General features: G+C 37.6%; 1 protein-coding gene across 1 annotated transcript; it reads right to left on the bottom strand.

The window, feature by feature from the left end:
* Positions 1 to 5,803: 5,803 nt before the first annotated feature.
* LOC128982047 (uncharacterized) lies at positions 5,804 to 8,026 on the bottom strand. The gene has a single exon (XM_054401086.1). The coding sequence runs from the start codon at positions 8,024 to 8,026 to the stop codon at positions 5,804 to 5,806; it is 2,223 nt and encodes a 740-aa protein (XP_054257061.1).
* Positions 8,027 to 13,078: the final 5,052 nt, after the last annotated feature.

Below are 13,078 nucleotides of genomic sequence, written 5' to 3'. Positions count from 1 at the left end.
CATCATAGATGCATCAAAGATGGATCATTGATGCATCAAAGATGCATCAAAGATGGATCATTGATGCATCATAGATGAATCATAGATGCATCATAGATGCATCAAAGGATGGATCTTTGATGCATCATAGATGCATCAAAGATGGATCATTGATGAATCATAGATGCATCATAGATGCATCAAAGATGGATCATTGATGCATCATAGATGCATCAAAGATGGATCATTGATGCATCATAGATGAATCATAGATGCATCATAGATGCATCAAAGGATGGATCATTGATGCATCATAGATGCATCAAAGATGGATCATTAATGCATCATAGATGAATCATAGATGCATCATAGATGCATCAAAGATGGATCATTGATGCATCATAGATATATCAAAGATGGATTATTGATGCATCATAGATGAATCATAGATGCATCAAAGATGGATCATTGATGCATCATAGATGCATCAAAGATGGATCATTGATGCATCATAGATGAATCATAGATGCATCATAGATGCATCAAAGGATGGATCATTGATGCATCATAAATGAATCATAGATGCATCATAGATGAATCATAGATGCATCATAGATGCATCAAAGGATGGATCTTTGATGCATCATAGATGCATCAAAGATGGATCATTGATGCATCATAGATGAATCATAGATGCATCATAGATGCATCATAGATGCATCAAAGAAGGATCTATGATGCATCAATGATCCATCCTTTGATGCATCTATGATGCATCTATGAATGATCCATCTTTGATGCATCTATGATGCATCAATGATCCATCTTTGATGCATCTATGATGCATCAATGATCCATCCTTTGATGCATCTATGATGCATCTATGATTCATCTATGATGCATCAATGATCCATCTTTGATGCATCTATGATGCATCAATGATCCTGTAATGTAAAAATAACAGCATAGGTCCTCTTTACTATCATAGTTCCCATAGTTTTTAGGGATCAACCGGGGATCAAACCAGCAACCTCCAGATTTAAAAGCAAACACTATAACCACTCGACTATCCATACAATATTATTACGACAATATTATATGGTTTTAGATGGATCTTTCTACAAAGCTGTCGTCTTGCGAGGTGCTCTCTTCCCCTTTGAAAGTCCCCATCAAAGATCTGACCGAGCCGGCGAAAATTCAATCTGCTAGACGAATCAACACGAGATTCGGAACCATGGTGATCGTACTACACGTCACCACATCTGCCGGCGAGGAGAGGGTGACATTTTTACCCTCGAGGTTCACCAGCCTCCTCACAGACGAAGATCTAGAATGTTTCACAAACTCTAAATTGTATAGTGTTAAATGTACGGGGATGGTGGGGAATTCCCCAAATGTGCTTATTTATAAATATTAGTTTTTAGCATGTTGTTCAGTAGTAGTAGTGCTCAGTAGTTTTTAACACTTCACTCAATTCTTTATAAATTAGTAATGTGTCTTGCTTGTAGAATAAATATTTGTAACATTATAACTGCGTTTTCAATTCCAAGTGCACCCTCAAAATAAGGGAGGGGGGTATTATATGGTATAATACTAAGCCAGTTCCTCTGGATACAAGTACAATACGATATAATACCTGAACCTGGGGGTGTCCTTCAGACACTCGGACAGTCCCAAACCCTGTCCTAAAGGGTGCACAACAAGTTTTCTATATACTATTTGCTAGGGACATGAAGTTTTTTTCGTTTGGCGAGAAGGTGAGGTTTTTTTTTGTTTGGCGGGAAAATAAAAGTGAGGTTATGTAACTTGGCGGGAACCTACGCAATACGTTGTTTGGCGGGAATCGGCGGAGAAGAAGTAAGGTTTTTTTCGTTTAGCGCGAAAGTCACTTGGCGGGAAGGTGATTTTTTCGTTTGGCGCGAAAGTGAGGTTATATTACTTGGCAGGAAGGTGATTTTTTCGTCTGGCGCGAAAATAAATGTGAGGTTATGTTACTTGGCGGGAAGGAGAAGTTTTTTCGTTTAGCACGAAAGTGAGGTTATGTTTCTTGGCGGGAAGGTGAAGTTTTTTTCGTTTGGCGGGAACCTACGTATGCAATACGTAAAGTGAGGTTAGATGTTTGGCGCGAAAACAAAAGTGAGGTTAGACCACGTGGGACACCAGAGGGCGACCACGTGGGACAAAAGGGGGCATGGCCTAGGGGGAAGGGTGGGGATGAAATGCTGCTCTCTGATTGGTGGCCGCAAGAGCTGCTTTTCCTACTCTTGTACTCTCCTAAAGGCCTGCATTGGTTTGTAAACGTAGAAAATAAGGGCGTGGTATCCCGCGGGTGTATTGGTATTGGTCTTATTGTGTGGAGTACCTACTCAAGTTGCCGCCGGCGATAGGCATTGTTGAACTCCCTGCGGAAGTTACAATTGTCAATCAAAAGCAGCGAATTGAAGCTGGTATTGTGCTGCTAAAGATCGTCTACTCGTCTAACGATGCCAATAGAGCTGCTAGCTCACTTGGGACATGAGTTGGTGGTAACTTATAAACATTCGATCATCATTTTTTATCTTTTTGGTTCGTAGTTAAACTTGCAAGACACTCTCTACAGAACAAAAAAATAGTTTATTAGATAACTTACTAAAAGTAAGTTTTTCTTACATTTTAACCAAGGGACCATCATGACGTAGTTTACATTCATTTAAATTATTAGACTTTGATCCAAACTTAGATGTAAATTGTTCTACTGTTCTTAGAAATATTAACCTAGTAACATTTTTTTATTCATATGTGTATTGAAGAGAACCTTCGGCCATATCTACTACTCTTTGATGGTCTTTCAGCCATTTTGCTATTATTGTTTCTGATTGTTTTGGGTTGAACATTGAATATTTTCAATTTTAAGAAATGATTGTTTAGCTTCTGTACCTTCTTAAATATATTGTAGAAAATGTAATACATTTTTTTCATCAATGACCACATGTTTCAAAGATCCTGTAAAGACTAATAAATGAAGATCTCTCAACCTGAAAACCTAATCAATATTCATTTAAAAAACGTATCAACAACTTCCATCAATTCCTGTAACCAAAATTAATTAATGAATGCTTTTAGGTTGTCAACCCAACCACAAATTACTTTCTCAGACGTCTACACGATGAGAGGCTATTTAATCAGCTGCAGGAAGGGTGTTTTTACATCATTCAAGCAATTAGCCTAACAGCTTGGTTACCCGAACACCTGTGGTCAGGTGATATGTGGAGGCAAAAACCCTTACAACCCCCAAACCCAAACCTTCCAAAAACCGTTGGTAACTTTGCTGTTGTTTTAAAATTATACTGCCAATTCACATACATAGGTTACAATAAGATATAAAAATAAGAAATAAATTTCGTGATTTACTCTTTGGGTCATGTTTATGTCATATTCACTCAAAGTTTTATAAAACTGTAGTAACATAAAACTGTTACTATTAAATATTGATAAGACACTTTGTTTTGGACATTTTCTTATCAAGTTGTAATTTTTTTATGGTTTTCTTTCAATGAAAAATATTGTTAAAAAACGTCACATTTGTCATAGTTTAAACTATGTTTTTTTTATTTTCCACGCGCTTATATACAAAAATATTCCCGTTCTATCAAGCAAAAACAGTATACAAAAAACATTTTTACAGCTATAATTATATTTCATACTTGTTAGTTACTTTTGCTTTTTGTCATCACATTTTTGTAACTTCTCAACTTAATAATCCTCTGATCTTAGTAATGGAAATGTTAATAATAAAATATTTGGTAGATAGCAATATTGGATTTTTCTTTGTTTGAAGTTCATTGTTGGTGATGGTGAGTTAATGTTGTTCAAAGGTTTATTGCGGACATTTTGATTTTGATTTTGATTGGATTTTTATGTGAATCCTGCTTTATGGCAAATTAATTCCGACGGTAAAACTTTGTTGTCAATGCTTTTGCAAAGATTTAAACCACCTCGTCGTCCCCTTTTTAAATACGCTCCCTTCCGACAATTTCTTGAATTCCTACAATGCCATTTACATACTGAAAGGTACGATTCGAAATAACTCTCGAAACGTTACGAAGCGATTTAAACGTCACCTGCGGTTTCTTTGCGAGTTGACGATTTGACTTGTAAATCTAGTGCCGAGGGACTCCCTATACTCCTGTGGGGAGCGGTTAGGGGCGCTTTTTGGGGGAGGTAATGTATGAAATGCTCAGTCCCTTAGCTTAAGTCAACAGTTGCCGTTGAGAGGACCAAATTGATTGAGGGATTGCTATTGTCCCCGCCCCAAGTCTCAAGTCAGTTTTCCCCCAGAATCTACCGTTTTCCACGTGCGGTGTTTTGAGCACGTGAGTGGAAAATGTACAACATATTCTATTAGCTTCAATTTTCAGTTTGTTTTCAGATAGATACATTTGTTCCGACAATATTTACAACACAACAAACAACAACAATATTTTAGTTGTAGTTGTACTGACGTTTTCCAGTTATGTAACCCTGCATTTTGTAAAAAGATATTCTTGATTTCTGAACAATTATTATGTGTTATAGTTGTTCTATTGTATTACTGTTAATTTCAAACAATGTTAGCTTTTATATTTAAGTTAATTTACCTTAAAAATAGCAAAAACCACAAAACAATTCAGGTTATTTTTGCATACTAGCCTACTACGTGATTATGTTTTGTTACATTGAATTGTTAATACTTTACACCCGAGTTTTATAGTTCCTCTTATTTGAAATATTGCTTAACACTTTATAATAAATATTTTTGTACTGGTCAGCTTTACAATTAATTAATATCCATTATTTCAAACCGGCTAAATTATGTTATTTACGTAATCTTTGCAAAGATCTTCCTCCAAAAATTTGGGTTTTTACTATTCGTGATGAAAAATATCCGCAAAAGATACTTACACAATTAACATAAATTACCGTCATCAAAAGTGCACTTCAAAACGAAGAGCTGATTAACTATTTTGTAATTTTTGGTAAAATAGCGTTTAATCAATTCTAAAAATCTGGCAATTTCCGGAGGGTTATCTTAAAACAATTATATAATCGTTGCAAACGGAATTTATTGTGCAATCGACGCCGTGTCTCTTATGTTAGCAATACCAGCAAAACTCTTAAACAGGTGATTTGCATGACAATCATTGTTTGGTATAATAAGAAAAATATGTACATAGAATGAAATTAATCAGTCTTAATTAGGCTAATTTTTAAAGTGCTAAACAATGTTGAATTGCTGTCACAGACCTTAGTGAAGCTGAAGAGATGTTTGGTTTGGGGTACCCCACCTGACTTGAAGCACTGGGCAATGGCGGCGTCGACGAGGACTGTCCATGTACACGTTGACCTACTTGCACTATTACAATTGTCCGTTAAATAAACAAAAAATAATTTCTTCTTGGGATAAAAACAAAACTATTGTCACTTCTATTAGCACTGTACAGACTGATTAATTTAAAGAAAAAAAAGGTAAAAATTGCGGGATGTTGAAAAGATGATGCGGATATACGATAGTAAATATGGTGATAGTTCAGCGGCGGACGACAGTGGACTGCGTCGTTTGGAAAGATATCAGTGTTGAGGGCAAAGGCCGCATACCTTCGTTAGCGGCTGAATAGCGGAAAATTACTTGGGCTAGGTTTTGTTTGAAACGGAAGAATATAAATATGGACTCGATTTAAAAATCATGAAACCTAAAATATCCAACATATCGCCCCCCTTGAACCAACCTGGTTCAATGAAAAAACTGAAAAATGGGAAAAGACAAATGAAAATAAATTGAAAGGGGGTGAAAGGGAATGCTTAGGAATTAATTGGTAGGAAGAAGGGAAACTTTGACGGTTGGCCGACTGAAGTTCCCTGTAGCGGTGCGTAGATGGACCACTCGTACAATTCCGTCTGCTCCTGGAGATACTGCGGTGATTCTTGCAAGTTTCCATTGTAGGGGAGGAGTGTTAGGCTCATGAATAACAACAAGGTCACCAATCTTGAGGTTCTCTGTTTTACTCGTCCACTTAGAGTGATGCTGTAGAGTATGCAGATACTCTTGGGACCATCGAGTCCAGATGTGTTGAGAGAATGCCTGAACTAATTGCCATCTCCTCAAGCGGTTACAAGAAGTTTCATCATATTGAGGTTCAACCATGGATTTCAGATGTCCACCAGTTAAAAAGTGTCCTGGGGTTAGAGACTCTAAGTCATTCGGATCTCCAGAGAGAGGGGTAAGCGGTCTTGAATTTAATATTGCTTCGACACGTGACACGAGAGTTATGAATTCTTCATAAGTCAGGATTTGGCCACCGATTACTCTATGAAGGTGATGCTTAGCACTCCTAACAGCTCGTTCCCACAAGCCACCTTGATGAGGCGCGTGTGGAGGCAGAAATTTGAAAGAAATGTTGTTTTCTTCAGCAAAACGGTGAGTTACTGGATTGCAAAGGAGGTTGTTAAAACATTTGTGAAGTGCAGCAGCTGCTCCGACAAAGTTGGTTCCACAATCACTATGAATTTCCTTCACTGAACCACGTCTGGAAATAAAACGTGTAAGAGCTGCTATATAAGCTTCTGAGGACAAATCCGACACAACTTCTAAGTGTACGGCTTTCGTTGCAAAGCAGACAAATAGACAAAGATAAACTTTAATAGGCTGAAGCCTTTTTAGGACATACAATTTCACTGTAAATGGTCCGGCATAGTCGACTCCAGTAACATTAAAAGGTCGGGTTGCTACCACTCTTGGGGAAGGTAAGTCTCCCATCAATGGTGTGTTTGGCTTAGGTTTCATTCTGAAACATCTCAGGCGTTTAAAAATCCTGGAGCGTATGATACTACGAGCAGAAAGTATCCAATATTTCTCACGAAGAACAGCTTGGAGTTGTGTTGGTCCACAGTGAAGAAAGATGCGATGATGATAATCAATTATCAAATTTACAACAAAATGATCCTTTGGTAAGATAATTTGATGCTTGGCGCTGTACGGCAACTCAGAATGTTTCAGTCGTCCTCCAACTCTTAACAAACCTTCATCATCCATAAACGGTGAAAGGCGTTGAATGCGAGAAGAACACACATTCTTCTTTGACAGGGAATTAATATCCTCAGAGAAACTCTCTCTTTGAACAAGCCAACAAATCCGTTTGTTCGATACTTCTAACTCTTCAAGTGTGAGAGAATGAGTAATCCTTTGCTTAGTTTTCAAGCAGGAAATAAAACGTAAAACGTAGCCCATGACATGAAGTAGTTTAGTCCATGAAGAGAATTTATTGATAAACTTCAGATCTTGATCTTCAGCTATCGTAAGAAGATTTAGTGTTGTGGTTTTAATTTCTGGGAGTTCCTCTTCGGGAAGATGACTCGATGGTTGAGGCCATGAATCAGATGAACTCTTAAGCCATGTGGGTCCAGACCACCAGAGCTTGTTATGAATAAGAAGAGATGGGGTTAATCCTCTAGAGGCAACATCAGCGGGGTTTTCAAGAGTAGAAATGTGTTTCCATATGCAGGAAGGGGTCAATTCTTGAATCTGTGCAACACGATTTGCAACATATAACTTCAAACGATGAGAAGGGGTGTGAATCCATGAAAGAGCCACAGTGGAGTCACTCCAAGCGGTAACAGAATCTATCTTGTAGCGATCTGAGAGTTGATCAACACAGTAGTGTAACAGTTTGGCTAAAATATGTGCTCCGCACAGTTCAAGGCGAGGAATCGTGATACGTTTCAGGGGTGCCACACGTGACTTGGCTATTAATAAGTTGACATATATACTGCCTTGCGGGTTCTCAGTTCGTAGATAAACACATCCAGCAAAACCGAGTTCACTTGCATCTGAAAATCCATGCAACTGAATATTAACCGCATCACTCAGAGATATGTACCTGCCAATCTCCAAATTTTCAATCTCAGGAAGTTCGTTGACAAAAGTTGACCATCTGTCGATAATATCACTAGGAAGAGTATTATCCCAATCTAGGCCTAGTGACCATATATGCTGCATGAGAGCCTTAGCCCAAAAAATAACAGGGGTAAGCATGCCTGTTACATCTTGTTGTTGTCTTGTTGTTGGAGCATCTTGTCCATCTTAGCGATGGAAGACAAAATTGCTCTTTTGGTAAAAATCAATGGAGCTTCAGAAATTGCATATGAGAATGTGTCTGAGTGTGGATTCCACTTCAGTCCAAGAATACTAACACAAGGTGAGTCAGTTGATAAGCAGTGTTGAGGGGGTAAATTTTCCAATATTTGGCTATTGTTAGACGCCCATTTGCGAAGTTCAAAGCCTCCTTTTCGTAAAAGGTTTATTACATCTTGCTGTAATTTTGCAGCTTCTTCAACAGTATCGCTGCCTAGTAGCGCATCGTCTACGTAAATTTGTCGTTTAAGTGCATGAGCAGCAAGTTCATGATTCTTTCCTTCATCATGAATTAATTGTTGTATTACTCGATTAGCCAAAAATGGCGAAGAAGTCATACCATAAGTAACGGTTGTCAACTGAAAAACTCGAAGCGGCTGTGACATTTCTTCTCTCCAATAGATGAGTTGAAAACGTTGGTCTTGTTCATGAATAGAGATCATACGGAACATCTGTTTGATATCACAAGCAAAGGCGATCCTATTTTGACGAAAACGTAGAATTATGTCTGTTATTTAATTATGTAACTTGGGTCCTTGATGCTGTAGACTGTTAAGTGTTACACCAGTTGAAGTTTGAGAGGACGCATTAAATACAACACGTATCTTTCCATCCTTAAAGACACCGTGGTGTGGTAAGAAGCAATGATATTGGTTATTTAGATCAAATAAGTTTGAGGGTTTCATTTGACCAGAGGATTCGTAGTCATTCATAAATTCAATGTACTTTTCTTTGAAATCAGGTTGCGATTGAAACTTACGTTCAAGCGATTTGAAAGTTTGTAAAGCAACTGTAGAAGAATTTCCTAGTTTTACTGGATTTTCTTTGAACGGTAAACAACAAACATATCTTCCCGTCTCGTCACGAGAGTGAGTTTTCAAAAAATGATCTTCACATTCCATTTCCTCTGGGGATAGCTTAGAACAAGCAGGTGGTTCTTCCAATGCCCAAAATCGCTGAAGTGTTTCATGAAGTGTAAGATCATTGATGGAAAGTAAAGTCGTCAATCCACTGAAGGTTTGGCCGTCTTGTGAAGTAGGCACGTTCCCAAGGACAACATATCCAAAAATAGTGTTTATAGTGTATGGCATACGATCACCAAGACTGGTGGCAGATCCAATAATAGTTTGAGCAAACAGATCCGCACCGATGAGCAAATGTCCAGGAGTGTCGAAGTTGGGATCGGCAAGTGCGTATTCTTTGATTTGAGCCTTTATTTCAGAAGATATCTTGACACTAGGCATATCATTGGTAATTCTATCAAGTATGAGGACAGGATGTGCCGTAGCAAGTGTTTTCCCGTTAAGCGAAGAAATATTTACAAAGGAAAGTCCCTTAGGCTTTATTCGAGCTGAGGCAATGCCCTTTATCTCGTGAACGCCAACAGACGAACGCTGAATGTGAATCATACTGGCACAGTGTTCAGATATTATACTCGTTTGTGATGCACTATCAAGCACAGCTCGGACAATAATATTATGACCATTCGAGGTAGAAATTTTTACCAATGCAGTGGCAAGAAGTACAGTACAGTTGTGGCTGGCAGCACCAGTGTCTACATGAGCAGAGAGTGTATTTGATTCAAATCCTTGCGGTACAGGAGCCTTCAATTGTGTTGTGGAATTGGCCTGAGTCTTATTCGAGGGCTTAACAGATTTTTTCATTATAGGCTGGTCCGTTTTGTAAAAATGCAGTAGCGTATGGTGTCGCTTAAAACAAACTCGACACGAACTGGATGACTTACATGAGCCTAAGAAATGTCGTCCTAAACAATTAACACATAGGCTATTGTTCTTAATGAAGTTGAACCTATCGTGTGGTGATAAGGCACCAAAAACATCACAGCGAAAAATGTTATGCGATGCTCCATTGCAGTAAGCACAAGTATGAGCTTGTTCATTGTCATTAGAAGAAAGCATTACAACTTTGCTTGGCTTGGGACTAGCGGTTTGCCTACCTAGATAAGGCATGTTCTTACTACTTCCATAGTTTTTTAACTGAAGGGAAGAATTAGCATGTGAGGTCGAGCCTAAGTTAGCCACCTCTCTGTAAGAACACTCATTTTCCAGAAAGTTTATTATTTTTTGTGACAGAAGGAACCTGTTTTGAGTCATCTCGTTTTTGTTCAAAATCTGAACGCATAGCGGAATCAAGCTTTCTCAAAATATGTGTACTTAAGATCAGGTTGTCATCAGTTATGTTATGGCCAAGTGCTTTAAGAGCTTGCTGATTTCCATTAAAAATTGAAATAAAATTCCTAAGTTGTGTAACATTAGGCTTAGTAAGCTGCGGTAGGTCCAAGATGTTAGTAGAATGTAATGAAATCAAGAGCCTTGTATTGTGGTACCTCTTAAGCAGGGTTTGCCAAGCAATTACATAATTAGCACTATTTAGTGGTATAGACTTAACTAAGTTCAAAGGTTCATCTGAAAGACAGCTTATGAGATATGAGAATTTCTCAACATTAGAAATTGTTTTATTATTATGTACAGTACTTTCAAACAGGCCATGAAATGAGACCCATTGCTCAGGATTGCCAGAGAATGTTGGCAGTTTGATTTGCGGCAATTTCACAGTCAGATTAACTGTAGGAGTAGTAGGGCCTACCTCGGAAGTAGAGTCATTTAGGCGTGACTCTTCAAGTTTAACTGGTGGAAGTAACAAACTACAGTTTGACTGAATCTCAACAAAATAATCAGAAATTTTTTCTTGCAGTGAAGTAATTTTATCATCTTGAATATCTTCAGGAGTGGGAGTAGGATCATCAATGATCAAAGATGGATCATTGATGCATCAAAGATGGATCATTGATGCATCATAGATGAATCATAGATGCATCATAGATGCATCAAAGGATGGATCTTTGATGCATCATAGATGCATCAAAGATGGATCATTGATGCATCATAGATGCATCAAAGATGGATCATTCATTGATGCATCTATGATGCATCTATGATTCATCTATGATGCATCAAAGATCCATCCTTTGATGCATCTATGATGCATCTATGATTCATCTATGATGCATCAATGATCCATCTTTGATGCATCTATGATGCATCTATGATTCATTTATGATGCATCAATGATCCATCTTTGATGCATCTATGATGCATCAATGATCCATCCTTTGATGCATCTATGATGCATCTATGATTCATCTATGATGCATCAATGATCCATGTTTGATGCATCTATGATGCATCAATGATCCATCTTTGATGCATCTATGATGCATCTATGATTCATCTATGATCCATCTTTGATGCATCTATGATGCATCAATGATCCATCCTTTGATGCATCTATGATGCATCTATGATGCATCTATGATTCATCTATGATGCATCAATGATCCATCTTTGATGCATCAATGATCCATCTTTGATGCATCTATGATGCATCAATGATCCATCTTTGATGCATCTATGATGCATCTATGATTCATCTATGATGCATTAATGATCCATCTTTGATGCATTAATGATCCATCTTTGATGCATCTATGATGCATCAATGATCCATCTTTGATGCATCTATGATGCATCTATGATTCATCTATGATGCATCTATGATTCATCTATGATGCATCAATGATCCATCTTTGATGCATCTATGATGCATCAATGATCCATCTTTGATGCATCTATGATGCATCTATGATTTATCTATGATGCATCAATGATCCATCTTTGATGAATCTATGATGCATCAATGATCCATCCTTTGATGCATCTATGATGCATCTATGATTCATCTATGATGCATCAATGATCCATCTTTGATGCATCTATGATGCATCAATGATCCATCTTTGATGCATCTATGATGCATCAATGATCCATCTTTGATGCATCTATGATGCATCTATGATCCATCTTTGATGCATCTATGATGCATCTATGATTCATCTATGATGCATCAATGATCCATCTTTGATGCATCTATGATGCATCAATGATCCATCTTTGATGCATCTATGATGCATCAATGATCCATCTTTGATGCATCTATGATGCATCTATGATTCATCTATGATGCATCAATGATCCATCTTTGATGCATCTATGATGCATCAATGATCCATCCTTTGATGCATCTATGATGCATCTATGATTCATCTATGATGCATCTATGATTCATCAATGATCCATCTTTGATGCATCTATGATGCATCAATGATCCATCCTTTGATGCATCTATGATGCATCTATGATTCATCTATGATGCATCAATGATCCATCTTTGATGCATCTATGATGCATCAATGATGCATCTATGATTCATCTATGATGCATCAATGATCCATCTTTGATGCATCTATGATGCATCAATGATCCATCTTTGATGCATCAATGATCCATCTTTGATACATCTATGATGCATCTATGATTCATCTATGATGCACCAATGATCCATCTTTGATGCATCTATGATGCATCAATGATCCATCTTTGATGCATCTATGATGCATCTATGATTCATCTATGATGCATCAATGATCCATCTTTGATGCATCTATGATGCATCAATGATCCATCTTTGATGCATCTATGATTCATCTATGATGCATCAATGATCCATCTTTGATGCATCTATGATGCATCAATGATCCATCTTTTGATGCATCTATGATGCATCTATGATTCATCTATGATGCATCAATGATCCATCTTTGATGCATCTATGATGCATCAATGATCCATCTTTGATGCATCTATGATGCATCAATGATCCATCTTTGATGCATCTATGATGCATCTATGATTCATCTATGATGCATCAATGATCCATCTTTGATGCATCTATGATGCATCAATGATCCATCTTTGATGCATCTATGATACATCTATGATTCATCTATGATGCATCAATGATCCATCTTTGATTCATCTATGTTCCATCTATGATGCATCTTTGATGCATCTATGTTCCATCTATGATGCATCT

This window comes from Macrosteles quadrilineatus, unplaced genomic scaffold, assembly GCF_028750875.1.
Source record: "Macrosteles quadrilineatus isolate MER2022 unplaced genomic scaffold, UCM_ALF_1.0 Scaffold_93__1_contigs__length_393980, whole genome shotgun sequence".
Taxonomy (NCBI): domain Eukaryota; kingdom Metazoa; phylum Arthropoda; class Insecta; order Hemiptera; family Cicadellidae; genus Macrosteles; species Macrosteles quadrilineatus.
Note: the sequence above shows the minus strand (reverse complement) of the source record. Positions and strands in the feature narration are given on the sequence as shown.